We start from the raw sequence: 19,828 nt of genomic DNA, 5'->3' as shown, positions 1-19,828 counted from the left end.
GGACCCAATTGTGGGCGTAAGCCGAGGACCACCCATATTGTCACTCTGTTGTAGGACCCCGGAATGTCCTTTCTGCAACAGTATTCCCCAGGAATTGTTATGTAGGAAATGGTTGAAAAATGCAGTTCTTCTCCCAGGCTTTGGGATAGGGTTGGTTGGGGAGTTGCTATGATTTGGGGTTTTTTATTGGGAGCGTATAATCTTCTGGTTGGTTGGGGACTTGTTCTAAATACGGCATGCTGTGGTTGTCTTTCAATTGTAAGCTGTCCAGATTGGTTTGAGGAGCCAGGCAGTCTCAAAATCGAATTAGATTAGCAATCTTATTTGAAAAGGAAACAGTGAAAGGACCAAAAAAACCAACAACTTTAGGGCAGGAAGGGAAACATGGAAAGGAGCCCATGTGGAGTTCCGAGAACCGGCCACATTTTCCCCCCTGGGTTCTGGACCGGCTGATCCAGGTCACTGCAATATTAAGTGTCATTTTTAAGCATCCTTTTTAGATAATTTTGCTTCCCTTAAAAAAAAAAAAAAATCTGCTCTGTGTCATGTTTGGCAATATTATTTGGGTAAAAATGAAGCCAGCCTGGTTTCAGAAACTCAGCAACCCAGAAATTGGAGCCTTGTTTTTGTTTGGGTATGGTTTGGTTTTGGTTTTGACAAACCATCTTGTTTGTAATAATAATAATAATAATAATTCAGACAATCCTTTAAGGCTGCGTTAATGTCTCCCAGTGCAAGTTTCACTCCAGCTTTTCCGGCCTCCTTTTATCAATTTTTCTCCTTTTGGGACCTTCTGGAAGTAGAGATCTTGTGTGAATCTTTCAGTCAGTGCTGGGATTCAATTTTTTTTATTACCGGTTCTGTGGGCATTGCTTGGTGGGCGTGGCAGGGGAAAATTACTGCAAAATCCCCATTCCCTCCCCATCACACTAACCTGCTTTCCAGCTCCGTTCTCCTGTGCAGGGCAACAAACGTAGACCCAGCCGATCAGCTGAGACTCGGGAGGCAGAGAATAGATGGGGGCGGGGCCAGTCAGAGGTGGTATTTGCCGGTTCTCCGAACTACTCAAAATTTCCACTACCAGTTCTCCAGAACTGGTCAGAACCTGCTGAATAGCCACCTCTGCTTTCAGTGTATCGATGGAACGCAGGACAATTTTAAACAGTAAACAATTTCAGAAGCATGAACAATTCCTTTTGAGAGTCTTCCACCTTTCCATTCATCATCATCACCATCATGATTTTTCCTACCAGCCCACTTTTTGGATCAACAAACGCCATCTTGTGCAATCAAATGCAGCATCCGGAGCCAATTGGGCATTTTTCATGTCTGCATTTATTGTATCTTGCCATCCTTGCTTTGGCCTTCCATGGGAGCACTTGCCATCGACATTAAAGTGAAGCCGATGTAGGGAAGAGTGTGAGGTGCTACTTGTAGAACATATCGCTGTAGGGGTTTCTCCTGCATATTTTTCTGATATTGGCGTGGTGCCCATTTGTTCCCAAAGTGAACTTTTTGTGAAAACTGAACTTCTCCGAAATGAACTTCCAACTTTTCATGTATTTATTTATTTTCTATAGCCACCCATCTCAAACAAGTAACTCTGGGCAGAGAACAATGCTAAACTAATAATAATAATAATAATAATAATAATAATAATAATAATAATAATAGGAAGAGGGAGGAGGAGGGACAAAAATAAATAGCATAGTATAGCACAGCATAGCATGAAGAATAGAGTAAAATGCAGAGTGGAGTGGAATAAGAATGAAGTGGAGTGGAGTAGAATGGAATGGAATAGAATAGAAAATAGAGTAGAGTAGAGTAGAGTAGAATAGAATAGAATAGAATAGAATAGAATAGAACAGAATAGAATAGAATAGAATAGAATAGAATAGAATAGAATAGAATAGAATAATGGAATCGAGTGGAGTGGAGAGTAGAATGGAGCAGAACGGAACAGAACAGAATTCTTAATTGGCCAAGTGTGATTGCATGCACTAGGAATTTATCTCCAGTGCATAACCTTTCATTGTATATACAAACATACCGGGTACATACAACATGTAGGCTCTCTGTGTACATACATAACCTCTCAGTGTACATACAACCCCAAAGTGATAAATCATAAATCATAAGAGGCAAACAACAAAGGGATAAATCACAAGATACCAATAGGAGAAGTTGACAAGAAAGATGAGAAGGATAATAGCAACACAACCCTACCACATGCATAAATATCCTTAGGCTAAAAATAAATATATAAAGGCCCAAAATAAATATTATAAAGCAACTAAGAAAAAAATGTTCTTAGGTGATAATATAGGCAGGAAATGGGGCCCTGCACACTTTTGGGGCCCAGGTCCTGGACATAGAACCAGATCTTCAAGGCCTTACAAGGGGCCAACAAGCTGAAGCCATCCTGATCTCCGAAGGGAGAACGACAAGCAAGAAGGCATCTCTCCTAGGTTTTTAGCAAATACCCTAATTTTAACAATGTTAAAGTAGTTTTTTTTTGTTTCTGGCAGGCAATGAAATGTGAGAATATACAATGTTTGGCAGATGGAGACCTCCTTCTGAAGCTTTATTTTATGCTAATGAACGCCCACTTACAAGCAAAATGTCTTCTGATTTGGATGCCACCCTTTAAAATTATTTTTTTTAAAAAAGGAATGAGGAACAAAGAACATGTTTTCTGAAAAGGCACATTACAGAATACTCTGGAGGCAGGGGTGGGATTCAAATTTTTAACAACGGGTTCTGTGGCCATGGCTTAGTTGGTGGGTGTGGCTTGATGGTCATGTGACTGGGTGGACATGGCTTGGTGGTCATGTTATTGGCTGGGCGTGGCCAACTCAATATCACTCACATCGAGGCACGCATCTCCTCCCCTGGCCTCTTGTGACCGTGGGGATGCTGCAACAGTCGTAAGTGTGAAAAATGGTCATAAGTCACTTTTTTCAGTGCCACTGTAACTTTGAATGGTCACTCCACACAAGCAAAGTACCAGCAAAGGAGGGAAAAATAACTCCAGAGAACTTCCAGAGACAGGAAGTCTAGTCCTGCCAAGAATGTAATAAGGGTTAACAGAGAGGCAGTTTCTATAAGCAACACCAGAATGTTTCCTTCCTGCCTTCCTTACAGGATTAGGCCAGTAATTTTTTGTTAGAACTGGTTCTACAAACTGCTTAGAATGTTAACAACCGGTTGTAGCGAATAGGTGCGAACTGGAAGAATCCCACCCCTGACTGGAGGTCTTCTAGTCCAACCCAGAAGGAGACCCTATACCGGGGGTGTCAAAGACATGATCCATGGGCTGGATTGGGCCCAAGATATGGTTGGATCCAACCTGCGGGGCCATCCTGGAAAATGTAATGACCCACATCGCTTTGGCCCAGTCTACACAATTCGAAGAGGAAAATCGGGCTACCCAATGCATGGAAGGAAACATGCCAGCAATTTGGGGAGTGGCATCAAGCTGCCATGCCCACCCAATCACCCATGTCTGCCTGGCCCCCTGAGGTCAACCACAGCCCAGATGTGGCCCTCAATGAAATTGAGTTTGACACCCCTGCCCTATATCCTTCTGAACAAATGGCCGTTCAATCTCTTCTTGAAAAGCTCCAGTGATGGAGCATCGACAACTCTTGAATCAACATCTCCCTAAATTCTGGATTTTAATATTCTTGGTCCCCCCCCCGTCCCCCCCCAATTCAGTTGTGTCAGATTCCCAGAGAGTCTCTGCACTTTTCTTGGCAAAACGTTTTCAGCAAATGCTTTGCCATTGCCTCTTGACTTTGGAATGATTTCAATCTATTTTTATTACACGAAGAGGGTGTGGGGAGAAGGCCAGCAGGGTTTGCTTTGTATTTCTTGGATGGGTCACCTTAGCGTTACAGCTTTTCCAAAGCCCCAGAAGGCAAGACGAGACAATGGATGAGAACTAATGAAGGAAAGAGGCAACCTGGAATTGGAGGAGAAACTTCATGATAGTGAGAAGAATTGACCAGTAGGACAGCTTGCCTCCAGAAGTTGTAAGTGCTTCAATGCTGGAGGTTTTTTTAGAAGAGACTAGGCAGCATATAGGGTCTCTTGATTGAGCAGGGGGTTGGACTAGAAGACCTCAAAGGTTCCTTCCAGCTCTATTCTGATTGATGATTTAATCACCACTTCAGTGGTGGGATTCAAAAATTTTTTTACTACCAATTCTGTGGTGGGCGTGGTATGGCTTGGTGGGAGTGGCAGGGGAAGAATAGTGTAAAACCTCCATTCCCATCCCAATCCAGGGGAAGGTTCCTGCAAAATCCCATTCCCTCCTCCCCATCCCACTAATCTGCTTTCCAGCTCCGTTCTCCGGTGTAGGGCAACAAAAGAAGACCCAGCCGATCAGCTGGGACTCGGGAGGCAGAGAATAGATGGTGGTGAGGCCAGTCAGAGGTGGTATTTGCCGGTTCACCGAACTACTCAAAATTTCTGTTACCGGTTCTCCAGAACGGGTCAGAACCTGCTGAATACCATCTCTGCACTACTTAGTCATTGTTGAGCTACTGCATCAAGGAAAAACTTTCCCCGCATTGTATAAAAGTACAAACGTTGAAGGGATCATTGTTCTTGGGTACCATGGGGTTGGAGGTTATGTTGCTTAATCAGGGAGGAGATTCCAAAATCCCAGCAACCGGTTCGCTGCCCAGTTGGTGGGTGGGCGTGGAGTACTAGATCTTCCTGTTTCCAGCTTCCGGTTGGCCTCCAGACCCCGGGGGAAGCCGTTTTCACCCTCCCAAGAGTCCGGAGGCTTCCCCCGGGTTTCTGGGAGAGTGAAAATATCCTCCCATGGGCTCTGGAGGCCCACCGGAAGCCGGAAACAAGCCCATTTTGCAACTTTCAGTTTTTCCAGGGTCCAAGAGGCCTTTGAATTTACCTCCATCGAAAATGGGTGACGTGGAGACTCCTGGGAGAGGGGCGGGGTGGGTGGGACCAGCCCGTCAGTTGAAATACCGGTTTGGCAAACCAGATGTAACTTTAACATCCGGTTCGCCCGAACTGATCCAAACCGGTAGAATCCTATCCCTGTGCTTAATTCACTTCCAGTCAATCCCAGTGCTTTGGACATCGAATCAACCAGCAGTTCTACAACCTTGCTTCAAGCTGAGCATTCCGTTCCCTCCCCCTTTTTGTAAATATTTTATTGATATTCAAAAGTTTAAAAATATAAAACTATACGCATTGTTATCAACATCAAGACATCTTTTATATTTGCTTACATTTTTCAATATACGATTATTTATTCCACTACCCCATTACATCTTACTCTTGTTACAATTCAGTATATTTCGTCTTACACTTCAATCTTTTCTATAGCATATATACATATTTACATACTTCCTCATTCTTTTCCTAATTGCCATTTTATTTTCTTTTTATTTCAAAACCACTCATACCAGGGTAATAATATATTGAGCCTTTTTTGTCTTTTAATTTCAATGTTAGCCTGTCCATAACAACATTCTCCTGTTCTTAATGTCAGTGGAGCTGATTCATATCTGCTCTTTACTTGACAGCTGGAAAATAAATCATCACCAATAAATATTCCATCTAATAGAAATGATCTCCAGTAGACCAGCCGTAATAATTCACTGGTCATTAAATAAAAATGCTTATCCATCATTATCAGCAGAGCAGGAGCCAAAAATGGACTGACTTGGGTCTCAATAAAATCTATTTTTAGGAGAAGTTGAGGCCTCTTCAAAGATTGTCATGTGATAATCTGGCCACTGATGGTTTATTCTGAAGATTTTTGAAAATCTGAGTCATACTAGGGAATAAATCAGTTTGAGGCACCTTGGAGTAAAGATTTCCTTAGCTTCTCTGCTATTCACCCTGTGAGATCTTGATTCACAGACCTCAGAGTTGATGGTGTCCTGTTTCTCAGAAAAAACTGATAAGCCTAATAACTTTCTGGTATTATAAAGCGAAATTGTGTCTTTATGCCAGCAGCCATCTAATTGTGTTCCAAGAAACTCAAGAGTCTTATCAGAAATTTATTCCACAACAAAAGAGATTTTGAAAGATTTTGGACTGTAGATTCATACATAGTGATACTGAGACCAGCTGAAGATTTGGTAAGAATTTAGGATGAAATATTTAGCTTAAATAGAGCAGAGTTTGCTTAAAAGCAAAGAACATTTAAAAAACACTATTTTACATAGCCAACTCTGTGAAGCCCGCATTTAGCATCTTTCATTAATATAGTTTATTTCCCAATGCTTAAAAATATTTTGATTTAATATAAATATATATCAGGTATCTAATATATGCAAAAGCTGAACCAAACAATAATTAATCTACCTAATCTATTCGTGTGTGTGTGTGTGTGTGTGTGTGTGTGTATAAATGTGCAGAACTTTGTACTTTTAATGTCCATGTTTAGAATTTTAAAATGTGTTTAAATTTTTGATTAACCCTCTCTTTTTCTCTTTTTTCAATAGTCTAATTAACAAGATCAAACCTGGCATCATTAAAAAGATCAACCGTCTGTCAACACCAATAGCTGGACTGGTAGGTAGTAACATTATGCTTTTGGCATTGTATATGAGGTGGTTGGCACCGATCCTGATTAAAGCTTTAGTGTCCCATAATTGCATCTTATTTTTATAGAGCTGATGAAGATTTATTGGTTGCCATTCAAACCGGTTAGCCATGAGATGGCTAATAGTTCAATTTTGTAGCAGTTCCTGTACACAAATGTCACCGAGCTGCAATATGAACGTTAACCCTAAAGAGCATAACTTTTTCTCTTCCATTTCTCCTTTCAAATGCAATGTTTTGTCCAAAGACAAGAGGATCTCATGGTCAGAAAGGTTGTAAGCAAAAATACCCTGTAAAATAAAATAAAATAGCCTGTAAGAGTTGTGACAATTCTGGGTTCTATCCTGATGGAAGAGGTGTTGGGTGCAGGCGGACTTTGTTGGGTTTCTATGCAACATACCCAACTCAGTGGAAATGGCCCCAATTCAAATAAACCTGGATGACGTATTCTCCAGCTGGTTGTCTATCTTGAGATAGCTTGGTGGCTTGATCTACAGCAGGGGTGTCCAACCTTGGCAACTTTAAGACTTGTGGACTTCAACTCCCAGAATTCCTCAGCCAGCAAAGCTGAGGAACTCCAGTTGAGGAATTCTGGGAGTTGAAGTCCACAAGTCTTAAAGTTGCCAAGGTTGGACACCCCTGATCTACAGCAAAATCCTGGCACTAAGGATTGGATGTAGTGGTCTCATCCCTTCTGCCCACTCTCTTCTTACGTAACATTCATTATTATCCCAAATGTTTATTCCACCATCACTCCCTTTGGTGCATTAGCCCCAATCCCACACTATGCGTGCATATTTTGAAGTCAAACTCCCATAGCCACAAGGAAGTATGTGAATTTTTCCCAACTTTGTGAATTCGGCCCACAATAACCATGATCCAGATCAAGGTCCTGTGCACTTAAATTAAAAAAGAAGGGAGGGGGAGGAGGAAGAGGCAGCCTCTTCTTAAGCATTATACAATGCAGATCAACAGATGAACTTCTAAATAGAGGTGAGAGTTTCCTCAATAGTCAGTATGAAGAAAGCTTTTTAAAAATCAGTCAATATCTACATCTATCTATCTATCTATCTATCTATCTATCTATCTATCTATCTATCTATCTATCTATCTGAAAGATAGAAGGGGATGACAGAGAATGAGGTGCCTGGATGGAGTCACTGAAGCAGTCGGCATGAGCTTAAATGGACTCCAGAAGATAGTAGAGGACAGAAACGTTGTCCATGGGATTGTGATGGGTTGGACATGACTTCACAACTAACAACAGCTATCTGTCTATCTATCTATCTATCTATCTATCTATCTATCTATCTATCTATCTATCTATCTATTATCTATCTATCTATCATCTATCTATGCACCTATATACCTACTACTTACCTAAATCTGTCTGTCTATCTACCTACCTACCTAAATCTGTCTGTCCATCTATCTTATCTATCTGTCTATCTATCTACATCTGTCTGTCTGTCTGTAACAAGCATTTTAAAGGACGCATGCATACTTTGGGTCAGCCTATTCTCCAAGGCACCTGAAGGCAGGACAAGAAGCAATGGTTGGAAACTAATCAAGGAGAGGACCAACCTAGAACGAAGGAGGAATTTCCTGAAAGTTAGAACCATTAATCAGTGGAACAACTTGCCTCCAGAACTGGAGGTTTTGAAAAGAAGAGACTGGACAACCATTTGCCTGAAATGGTATAGGGTCTCCTGCTTGAGTATAGGGCATTGGACTAGAAGACTTCCCAAGTCCCTTCCAACTCCATTATTCTGTAATATCCACTGGACCAAATTCTGGGCTTTCATCTAGAAAGAGTGGGGTGGATTGTGTAGTTTTAAGAACCATAACCGTGACCTTTCTCCAAAATGCTGCTCATAACAAAGCACATTTTTGGGTGTTTATTTGAAAATGCTTGGGGAGAGATTGATGTCGTTGGTTGTTTTCAATTGGGCATTGTGTTTGCCGGGAGGGCAGCGTTCCAATTAGCAAATTCCATCTGTGCTGCTCTTTATCTAAAACGTTTTATGGGTTTTTAAAGCTGCAGCGAATAAACGGAGATGTTTGCAAAAATAAAACAAAACGCGCAAGCGTTTGCCTGGAAAAGCTAGGAGTTGCTGAAGAATAAATGATGGGGGTCGTGTGTCTTTAAGCAGCACAAACTGTTTCTGAATATTCACCCCAGGATCTGTTCAGAGTGGCACCCCTCTGAGAAGAAGTTAAGGCGATGAAGTCATGGATCAGGAAGGAAAATACTTTTTGTAGTTACTCATCGAGACCAAGCGCTCCTAGTCTCAGCCGAGATTCATATCTTTGGGGGGAGGAATCACCTGATAACACCTTGCAACGATTCCACCTCTGGGAATTACATTTTGGGTTCAAAACTTTGTGTGTAGAAACTCTTTTATGGAGCTGGAAGAAGCATATATTTCTCTCCACCCCCACCCCAGACCTATTTAAAGGATAGTAATGCTAGGATTGCATAATGATGACTAAACAGATTATTCTGTGTATGTACACACTTGGAGTGGTGCATAAATTCTTGCCCATCCTACGTTGTGATGTTATTGCTGCCTCCTTATTCATATTTTCAGCCAAATGAAAATCAACTCCTGTCATGGAGGCGGAACCAACTGCAAGTTGTTTGTGGGTGGTGGCTGTGCTTGCCCTATGATGAAAGGATTTTTTTTTTCTTTAGAGCTGTGATGGCGAACCTTTTGGGGCTCCTGTGCCCCAAATTGTGCACACGCTGGTGCGCTCGTGCTCACGTGCCAACACCCAGAAGGCAATGGGCCCCCACACCCCCTGCCCATGTGCGTGCAACCCCCCGCCTTCCCCCGCCGCTGCCCCCCCGTTACCTGCACTGCACCTCACAGCTGATTTGCAGCTGGTTTGGGGCCTTTTTCGGCCTCCCAGAGGCTTGAAAAAAGCCTCTGCAGGCCGAATAGGCCCATTTCATCACTTCCGGTATTACAGGAAATGACAAAACAGGCCTATTTGGCCTGCAGAGGCTTTTTTCAAGCCTCTGGGAGGCCGAAAAAGGCCTCAAAGCAGCCAAAAATCAGCTGTGAGGCACGCACATGCTCAGTGAGGTAAGTTTACTTGCGGCTCATGTGCTGGCACAAATGGCTCTGTGTGATACCTGTGGCGTACGTGCCATAGGTTCACCATCATGGCTATAGAAGATGGTAAGCAGAGTCTCCGAAAGAAGCCACAGGACTGATTACCAGTGGTGGCATTCAGGTTTTTTTACTACTGGTTCTCTGCCCGTGGCTTGGTAAGTTTGGCGTGATTTGGTGGGCACGGCAAGGGAAGGATACTGTAAAATCTCCATTCCCTCCCCACCGCACTAGCCTGCTTTCCAGCTCCGTTCTCCTGTGCAGAGCAACCAAAGAAAACCCACCCGATCAGCTGGGACTCGGGAGGCAGAGAAGAGATGGGGCCAGGGCCGGTCAGAGGTGGTATTTGCCGGTTCTCTGAACTACTCAAAATGTCTGCTACGGGTTCTCCAGAACGGGTCTGAAACAGCTGAATACCACCTCTGATCCTACCCCACGGGAGGGCCACACATGGCCTCTCTGAGCTCCATTTTCACTAGCAGAGGGTTGCAGGAGGCCATTGCAGCCCAAAACAGAGCCCGGGAAGGCTGCATGTGGCCCTCCCGAGCTCCCTTTTCCCTGGCAGAGGCACCGCTCACCCCTCCCCTCCCCTCAGTCTCCACGCAGACCGTTTTGGATCCCAGGTAAGAGCAGGGTCCCTGTGGAGGCTCGGGGAAGGTGAAAAACAGGCCTCCCGGAAGTTCCAGAAGGCCAGAAACGGGCCCGATTCCAGCCTCTGGAGGGTCTCTGGAGAGGAGGAGAAACAGGCCTCCTGGAGACTCAAAGGCTCCGGAGCCCAGGGAGAGTGAAAATGGCTCCCCTGCCTACCCAGCCATCGGGCAGAGAACCGGCTGCTAAATTTTGTGAAGGCCACCCCTGCTCCAAGTTATGAAGAGAGCTACTGAGGCTGAGAGGGGGAAGGGGCTAGAAATGGGTCCTTCAATTGTAGAGTAGCAATAGTTTAACCTGGATGTGGCTCTAATCCTGTGCAGCTACAGAGAATGCCTTCATTTTTTATATAGGATTTTTTTTTTTCATGTATAATATCCTCACCCTCCAGGAAGGTTATGACAGCTCTTCAGATTATAAACCCTTCAAAGAAGATGTACGATTCGGTCTTTTTATCAGTGCAAGTTGTAAAAATCTCTGCCATAGCTGTCACGGTTTATGAACTGAAGTTACTTCCCGTTTCCCTTTTACAATCATGGGGAAAGATTAAAAAAAAAAAAAGTGATGGAAGAGCCTTCCTTAGCACCCTCCCTCCCTATGCAAAGAGGGAAAATAGCGTTTAAACTTTAAAGGCTATTAGAGGCACACTTAATTTGCTCGGAGGTTTGCCCAATAACTGTAGAACCTATTTGATTTATGTGTGAAACAAATGTTGGATTGTAAATAGTCTAGAGCAGCCGGTGGCCTTGGTAGCATAAAGCCCGTTTTTGCCATAAATACAGACAGAATAATGCTAAATACCAGCAACCAAACCCTCATATTAAGTATCTTTTCTGGGCTGCTCTAAAACTCAACACACACTTTGGAGAACCCCAGGATATGTTTCTGTACTCAAAAGTCCACAGTGAACAGAATTCACCCAAGCATCTTCCTCGGGCCTTTCCTGTCCAGATGTTCCTTTGGTTCTGCCATGCCTGGTCACAAAAACCTTTCCCACAACCAGAATGTTCTTCTGTTCTGCTCTAGAATGAATCGTGGGACATGCTGAATAACTGAATTATTTCGTCTGTGCTAAAATTACTAATGGCAGGTTAGTTGCAGTTCCTGAGCCATTGCTATTAAAATTCTATTTATCCCTCTGCCCCACCCACCCCGGGTCCAATTTCCAAAGTGAGTGGCGAGACCAGGGGGGCTTGGGTTTAGGTTTCTAAGTTTGATCTTGTTGTGGAGAATTCCAGATGACGTTGGACAAAGCTTGTCAGGAAGGGGAAGGAGATGGCCCTTCCTCGCTTGAGGTGCTTCTGGTTTGGCAGTTGAGCCTTCTCTGTTGGTGGAGGCAGCTTCCAGACCAGGGGTTGGCAACCTTAAAACACCTCAACAGCCACAAAGGTCCTAACTAAAAGCCCCCCCTGCTCAATTCTGGAGCCAGCGGAAGTCCGGTTCCCCCACTCTAGAGTCTCACCCTAGCATGGCATCCTTTTTCCTCCACCTGTCCTAACCAAAAGTCCTACCAGGAAACCCACCCCTTGCCACAGAGTTTCCTCCTGGCATGCCAGGCTTCCCCCCACTCCAACCGGAAGCTCCTCTCAAAATTGTGGCACTGACCAGCGACAGGGAGCTGCAGCAGAGGGATGAAAGAGCCACATGTGGCTCCAGAGCCACAGGTTGCTGACTCCTGTTCCCGACCATGCCACTTTCCTGTCCCCGAAAATAAACCCTGCTTGATTGTCTGTCTCTAGGTGGATTGTATTGTGTATGTGTAGTAAACATGGGAACCTCCTGAGCAGCTGGGTTCACCGTGGTGGAAACACAAACAACATGTTGTATTTGTGGCTGATTAAACCCAACAGCAAAGGCTTTCAAAAGTCCTGGGTGCACGCATTCTTGTTTTACAGCGAGCCTGATGACAAGGGATTATGCCAGGGAGTTGGCAGCTCGTCCCCTGGCAGGCTGGAACCCCAAACTGGTTCTGCCAGAAGATGCGCATTCTAGTGAGCGTGAAGCAAAAAGAAACCTCGGAGGATTGGAAGACTGTCATCTTCTTTCTTTTTTTTTGCTGTCTCCTTGTTGTCGAATGTCCTTCAACATAGGAGCCAGTAAGTAGGCAGCCCTGAGAATGGGTGGGTCAAGAATGCGCATACTTGCCCTGCCCTGAACACTTCCTGGCCAGTCCTCTGCGAGCTTGTCTTTCTTCTCCATCTCTAGTTTCAGAGTGAGTTTTTTTTTGTGATGTGCATCATCGGTGCTGATCAGCATTCCCTTCATTTTTTTGTTGACTCTGGGTGGAGAGACGGCAAACTTTTGAGGAAGCTCTGCCCTTTATCAGCAGGCTGTGGGTGGTGGATCTGGTGGAGTTGATAGGGGCAAGAAAGGAGCCACCACCAGCTGCCACAGCAGCCCGTGCCTGGGATCGAAATGAGGATGGGTCTTAGCGAGTGTCGGCAGCCTCCAGGCCTCCATATTCTAGGTGGGGATTAACCCCCTTAAAGCAAAGGTCCCCAGCCCCTGGGCTATGGACTGCTACTGGGCCGTGGCCTGCACAGCTTGGAGGTGAACAAGTGAAGGTTCATCTGTATTTGATGCCACTTCCCCACCCTCTCAGCTCCACATCAGATGATCAGGCTTTAGATTGTCGTGAGAATGCAACCCCTACTGTAAACTGAGCATGCAAGGGATCTAAGCTGCACACTCTTCTCCCCACACACAAACACCCAGTCCATGGAAAAATTGTCCTCCATGAAACCGGTACCCAGTGCCAAAAAGTTCGGGCACTCTTGCTATAGAGCAGGGGTGTCAAACTCATGGCCCGCAGGCCATGCCCACCCAGTGAAGGGGAGAAACCTCACAGGATGGCAATGTGACACAGCGAGTTTGACAACCGTGTTTTTTGAGTTTGCCTCTCTGTAGAATCTGCCGTTATTTTTTGTGAAATTGAGTTTAAAAAGCCGGGCCATCCTAAGGAACAGTTAGGAAAAAGGACTATAAAACTTGACCTAAATTTCATTTCCAGCCATCCGTATAACATTTTGTTCTTGCAGTGTGCGTGACTCCATTTTGTTTCCGGGTCTGAGGCAGGGGTGGGATTCAACCGGTGTTACTACCAGTTCGGTGATTACGTTTTGCGCACATGTGTGCGCATGTAAAAAACTTTAAGATGTGCCGCCCGGACAGCTGGAAAACACTGCGCGCAGGTGCACAGAGTTTGAAAAACCACTTTTTCCTGCTTTTTAACCTCAGCTGTACCACGCAAAGCAGCTGAGGTTGAAAAAGCAGGAAATAAAGGACAGATAAGATCCCGGGCAGGTGGGTGGGCCAAACAGCAGCAAACACAGAACTGGTTCGGTGTCTGCTGCTCTTCAGAGCTACCGGTTCTATAGAGCCGGACAGCATCCCATCCTTGGTCTGAGGACTTGCATTCCCACCCATTTGGAATTCAAAAATGTTTACTACTGGTTCTGTGGGCGTGGCTTGGTGGGAGGGACGTGGCTTGATGGGCGTGGCAGGGGTAGGATACTGTAAAGTCCCCATTCCCTCCCCACTCCTGGGGAAGGATACTGCAAAATCTCCATTCCCACCCCACCTCACTAACCTGCTTTCCAGCTCTGTTCTCCTGTGCAGGGCAACGAAAGAAGACCCAGCCGATCAGCTGAGACTCGGGAGGCAGAGAATAGATGGGGGCAGGGCCAGTCAGAGGTGGTGTTTGCCAGTTCTCCGAACTACCCAAAATTTCCGCTACCGGTTCTCCAGAACTGGTCAGAACCTGCTGAATAACCACCTCTGATCCTAACTTAAAAAGTTGGAGAAAAAGAACTCCGGAGAATGAGCTGGGTTTTCTCCACTCCTCACCCATTGTTAGATCAAAGGGTGAGGTCAGGAGCTAAAGGAGAAAATGAAAGCAAGCAATCTCAATTCCAGTTGCGTACACTTTATCGGGTAGTTAATTTATATTTTCCTCTCTCTCTCTCTTTTCCTCCTGTGGCCATGACTTTAGCCTACAGCCTCATGTCGTCCTCCATTTCACCATCTGTTTGACTTCTGACAGCCAATCTGTGACAGTGACATTCCCCTCCAACCCCTAGGCTAGGGATGATTGTTGTCTAGTCTAAAACAGTGGGTGTGTTTGTGTTGAACCAGCACAAACACACTGGGTTTGACCTCCCATTGCACAACAGGGAAATTTTACAAAAACCCATAAAGCCATAAAATGATGTGGAGTCTAATGCTTTCATTAGGACATTATGAGTTTTTTCTAGCCATTTGGGCAATATTTCTAAATCAAGCAAAGTGCATTGGTGGGAAGTTGATGTTTTTATTAATCAAATTTATAGGACTGACATTCAGGGATGGCTGAAAGTCCTTTGTCTGGCAGCCTTGATTGTTCCTTTTCCTGCAGGTTGAACTGGAGGCATTTAGGAGAAAATAACATTTCTGTCCATCCCATGGAAATTATTATACAGTAGTGCCAGGGCAAGTTTCCCTGTGGTTTTATTTTTCCTTTTGTTTGTCTTATTTATTTTTTTGCTCCAGTGTCATTTTCCCCTATTGTCTATCTCATCTTGTTGAAGATAACAACGATCTCGCAAGCTTAGTTATTCGCTCCCACGAGCTTCTGGGCTTATGGAGGGATAGGGTGTTTTGTCTGCACAAATAATTTCAGAACCAGGAAAAGTGGCTCTTCTGTTCACAAGGCTGCATTTTAAATCAGGCCGCTCTGCCGCCAAACCACTAATTTGAGAGCTTCGCAAAGGATCAGGCAAATTAATGGGGAAGCTGGTTCTTGGTGACATCATGCTTCAATTATGAGCTGTTGGGAGGATCAGTGGAGCAGGCAGATTCCTGTCTTTGAGACCCTACTGGTCCTGGCCCTTCCCTGGAGCACGTTGATCACAGCCAGCCATGTCTACAGCAGGGAAGAGCTGGTGGCTTCAGCGCACCAGGTCTCTCTGCCCCCTAGCCAAGCAGACAGCAGTGGGTCTGTCTAGAACATGGCAGCCCGGTTGAGTTTGGGAGTTGGGTTCATGTTGCCCTCCTTTGATGTGTAGTTGCGCCTTCAGCTCTTTCTCTAGGCCAGAAGTGTAAAACTCTATTTCATTGAGGGCCACATCAGGGCCAGAGGTGGTATTCAGCAGGTTCTGACCAGTTCTGGAGAACCAGTAGCGGAAATTTTGAGTAGTTTGGAGACCTGGCAAATATCTTCTTTTGTTGACCTGCATAGGAGAAAAGAGCTGGAAAGCAGGTTAGTGGGGTGGTGTTCTGACCCATGCCCTTTTCCAACAAATCAAACACAATCCAAAGGGAACGGAAATCTTGTCATGCTTTTGCAAAATAATTAGCTGTGATAAGCACAAGCCTTGCCAAACTGTGCGAGACTTGCCAAAAGATAATAGACAAGAAATAATTTGCAATACAAGAATGTTCAAATACAAACTCAGGATACTGGACTGTCCACGATGCAGAGGTTTCAAAACGTTTTTGCCTTCTGCAAAGTATGTTCGTTTCATAGCTGGCTTTTATCTTCTTGAAGGAGGGGCCATTACCCTGCAACCTTACTCCCGAGTCGCCCATGCTGTTGTAGCTGCTCTTTCCTACGAGAAATACTGCGTGCACTCACACGTGGCACAGGCTCCTCGGGAACTTCCTTATCGCTGCTGCCAGCCCCCACAATCTCTGAAGGCAGCAGTCCACTCCCTGATGGTCCTGGCCCCTCATCTGAGTCCTCGCTCTCCTCAGCCCTCCACACCTGCTGCCGGCTAACCACAACAGATGGGGAAGGAATGGAGATTTTGCAGTATCCTTCCCCTGACACACCCACCAAGCCACATCATGCCCACTAAGCCACACCCACAGCATCGGTAGTAAAAATTTTTGAATCCCACCACTGACCCCCCCATGTGGATGATTTCTGGTCACGCTGACCTCTTGACATCCCAACACAGTGTGCCAAATCGCCCTAAATAGTAAGCCATTGGCATCATCCAGCAGAGCTGTTCTCGTGCTCTTAATATGTAAGCTAAATTATTGGGACCCACCCTGAATACACACTTCACATGCACCACAATCCAACACCGGAAAAATTGCAGGAAGTTGCCTACAAAAAAAAATGAGATGGTTCACATGGAGAATAGTGGATGGTTAGTCGTGTCTGTTTGTTTTTTTTTGCACGTTACGCCTTTCGGTTCCTTGGCACCTGTCAAATTCACCGCTTCCTTAAGAAGAGGATTTAATCCCTGCAAGTCTCTCTTAGCACCTGGGTTAGCCCCGATGATACATAATCTTTAATGCTACTCCACCTTCCTATAGACAGCAGTGTCCAAAGCTGATTCTGGATTTCTCTGGTCTTAGGATCAATTCCTTACTTCTTTATAGGGGGTTACCAAGAGATAAGTGTACCTAGAGCATTGTACCTTGGAAGGTAAGAAACAAAAACAAGACCGTACAGTTTACATTAAAAAAATAGGGTGGGGCTAGCAATGTGCAGCTTTAATTTCAGTTAATGTGCAGTTCCACAAAACCGTAGCTAAGTGCATGATCATATGGTCTTAGGGGCAGCCCAATGGATTTATTCTCTATAAAAGAGCTTATTATTTCACAAGTCTTAATTTGTAGCCCAAGATTGCCGAACTTGTGGTATCCACGGTACTTCAACAAAAAGGAACTCACAAAATAAAAAAATTGGAGCCGTCTGGGATATTTCATTATTGAGTCTACCTTGCACCATTTTTCTTTAGAACACTATGGAAAACTGTACGTTTCATTCAAGACAGTGATTCATCAACGTTACAAAATTGGAAAGGGACAAACTACTATTGACTTGACTGGGCTTAGAAGAGGAGGTGAAAAAGGTATGAGAACTTGCCAGGAAGGAAGAGAACAGGAAGGAACAGAAAATGTATATCGCTAGAAGTGTGATACTGTCATAAATGGAATTACATAAACTCGAAACAGCTTCAGAGTTGTTCACCTTTCCAGAGATTTGTGGCAAGGGTTAGTGTGTGTGTGTATTAGAAAGTTTGCATTCTACCAATATATACATCTGTAGCCATTTGAATATGCCCAAATTTATGTTTTTCTTAGATATTTCATTTGCTTAAAGAATGTCAAGACTACCTTTCATACAGTTAACAGAAATAATATTGTTCATGCCCGTGTCAGAGTCTGAATCGGAGGATGAAGACAAACAGCTGACAGGGAGTGCGACTCCGTAGGCTGGGGAAGGGCAAAGTCCGGCTGGTCAGAGCAGGAGAGAGGTAGAACAAGGGAGAGGGAGTTCAGAAGAAGACCCAGGCCCACCCCCTTTTCATCCGAGGAACGGGGAAGGAATGGAGAAGAGAGCAATGTGGGTTGCGTGGCTTACGGGGGAGGAAAGGGCCCTGATTCCCTTCATTAGCCACACCTGGGAATGAAAGTTTAAAAGAGCTGAATGCTGACTGCGGCAGCTGTTGGGAGCAAACGTGACTTTATCCTGTGTTGTCTTTGCTTATCTGTGTTCCTGGCATCTTCCCAGCCATGTTGAGTTATTGCCGTGCCTTCACGTCTGGAATTCTTGCTCCTGCCCTGTCAGACCAATTACCTCAGTTTGCCTTGATTGGACTTAAAGTTACAGTTTTTGTTGACCATGTTTTGGACTTGATTCTTTGGGAGAGTTTTTCTCCAGCCCAGAAGGTAACCTGGACATTGGAGGCAAAGTTAGAGCTAATAAAGGGACTCCTACTGATTATCTGATTGTGTTGCCTTTGTGCCATGCCCCTTTGGGTCATCACAGTGTTCCTTGGGTCACTATACAGGTAATCCTGGACTTACAATGACAATGGGGCCCAAATTTTATGTTGCTAAGTCAGACATTTGTTCGGTACACTTTGTCCCCTTTTAAGACCTTTCTTATCACTATTGTTAAGTGAATCATTGCTAAGTTGTTAAGTCAGCAAAATGATGGTTAAGTGAATCTGGCTTTCCCACCAACTTTGCTTCTCAGAAGGTCACAGAAAGAGATCACGTGACCTCGAGACACTGCAACCGTCATAAATAGGAGTCAGTTGCCAAGAGTTTGAATTTTGATCACCTATCCAAAAGGCTGTTAAGTGTGAAAAATGGTCATAAGTCACATTTTTCAGTGCAGTTGTAATTTTGAAAGGTCACTAAATGAACTGTTGCAATTCGAGGACTACCTGTATTTCAATTGCTTGAAGAATATCAAGAATATCTGTAACTTTCATAAAAGTATAGATACTCCTCTACAGATACAGTATATCTGCAAGGTTTTACAGATATTGCCATGAGAATATTTTAGAGTCATTTTATTAATTAATTAAATATCTGCTCTTATTGTTATCTGTTATAAAAGCAGGCAGATAGATGATAGATATATAGACAGACATAGGTATAGATAGACAGACAGACATAAGTATAGATAGACAGACAGACAGACATAGGTAGAGGTAGACAGACAGAGGTAGAGATAGATAGACAGATATAGTTAGAGATAGACAGACAGACGGATATAGGTAGAGATAGACAGACAGATAGACATAGGTAGAAATAGACAGACAGATGGACAGACATAGGTAGAGATAGATAGGCAGACAGATATAGTTAGAGATAGACAGACAGACAGATATAGGTAGAGATAGACAGACAGATAAACATAGGTAGAGATAGACAGACAGATGGACAGACATAAGTATAGACAGACAGACAGACAGACAGACAATCAGACAGAGATATATAGAGAGAATATTCTACTTCTTGATTTTTGTTAATTAAAGGGCTTTATAGCCCTTTACCATACTGTTTCCTTCAAGATTCAGAACATTTTCTTAAAAGGCCATGCAATGAATTCATATGACAAGGATTTAATCTCCTTTTTGATAGAGAAATCTTGTGGTCACATGATGAAATTTAGATTGCTGATAATCCAGAGCCATGAATAAATTGTGACTCTGTTAACAGAGAATAACCCAAAAATCAGGAAAGAAAAATCATATCAAAGGTAAATAGAAGGTTATGATTGTTCAGTTCCATGACAACTGTTGAGTAATGCAGAAAAATTGTGCGGAGTAATCCCGTATGTGGGCAACCTCTCTCCCACAAAACTCTGCCCGAATTCTTTCTCTGGCTAGATTTGAAAGGAAAAGCGAAGGAGAGAGAGAAAATCTTCATTGTACCTATTCATAATTTATTACACTCTGGTTTTCTTGAAGAAGAAAATACTTACGGATATTTATTCTTAACATCTATACAAATGCACCATTCACCTTATATTCAAACATATCCATTCTGTATAAGCTATAAATTAAATGGCGTGTGATATTTAGCGGATGGGGGAGGAAACCCCAATCCAACTTTAATATTTTGATTTGGCTTATTTGTTATCCTGTATTCATCGGTGTTCCTGTTATTACAGTGCCATGATTTGTTCACCTGTAATTGTGTCATTCTTCGTACAAGCTACAGGTGTGTGCTGTTGAAGTGTGTTAAGAATT

General features: G+C 43.9%; 1 protein-coding gene across 1 annotated transcript in view; it reads left to right on the top strand.

The window, feature by feature from the left end:
* LMO7 (LIM domain 7) overlaps nt 1–19,828 on the top strand; it is a 163,365-nt gene that overhangs the window by 55,724 nt on the left and 87,813 nt on the right. Inside the window, 1 exon segment of the mRNA XM_087938160.1 lies at nt 6,486–6,555. Within this exon segment, the coding sequence (XP_087794286.1) occupies nt 6,486–6,555 (70 nt within the window).

This window comes from Pseudonaja textilis, chromosome 8 (assembly GCF_049901715.1).
Source record: "Pseudonaja textilis isolate UNSWEBS1 chromosome 8, rPseTex1.2, whole genome shotgun sequence".
Lineage (NCBI taxonomy): Eukaryota > Metazoa > Chordata > Lepidosauria > Squamata > Elapidae > Pseudonaja > Pseudonaja textilis.
Note: the sequence above shows the minus strand (reverse complement) of the source record. Positions and strands in the feature narration are given on the sequence as shown.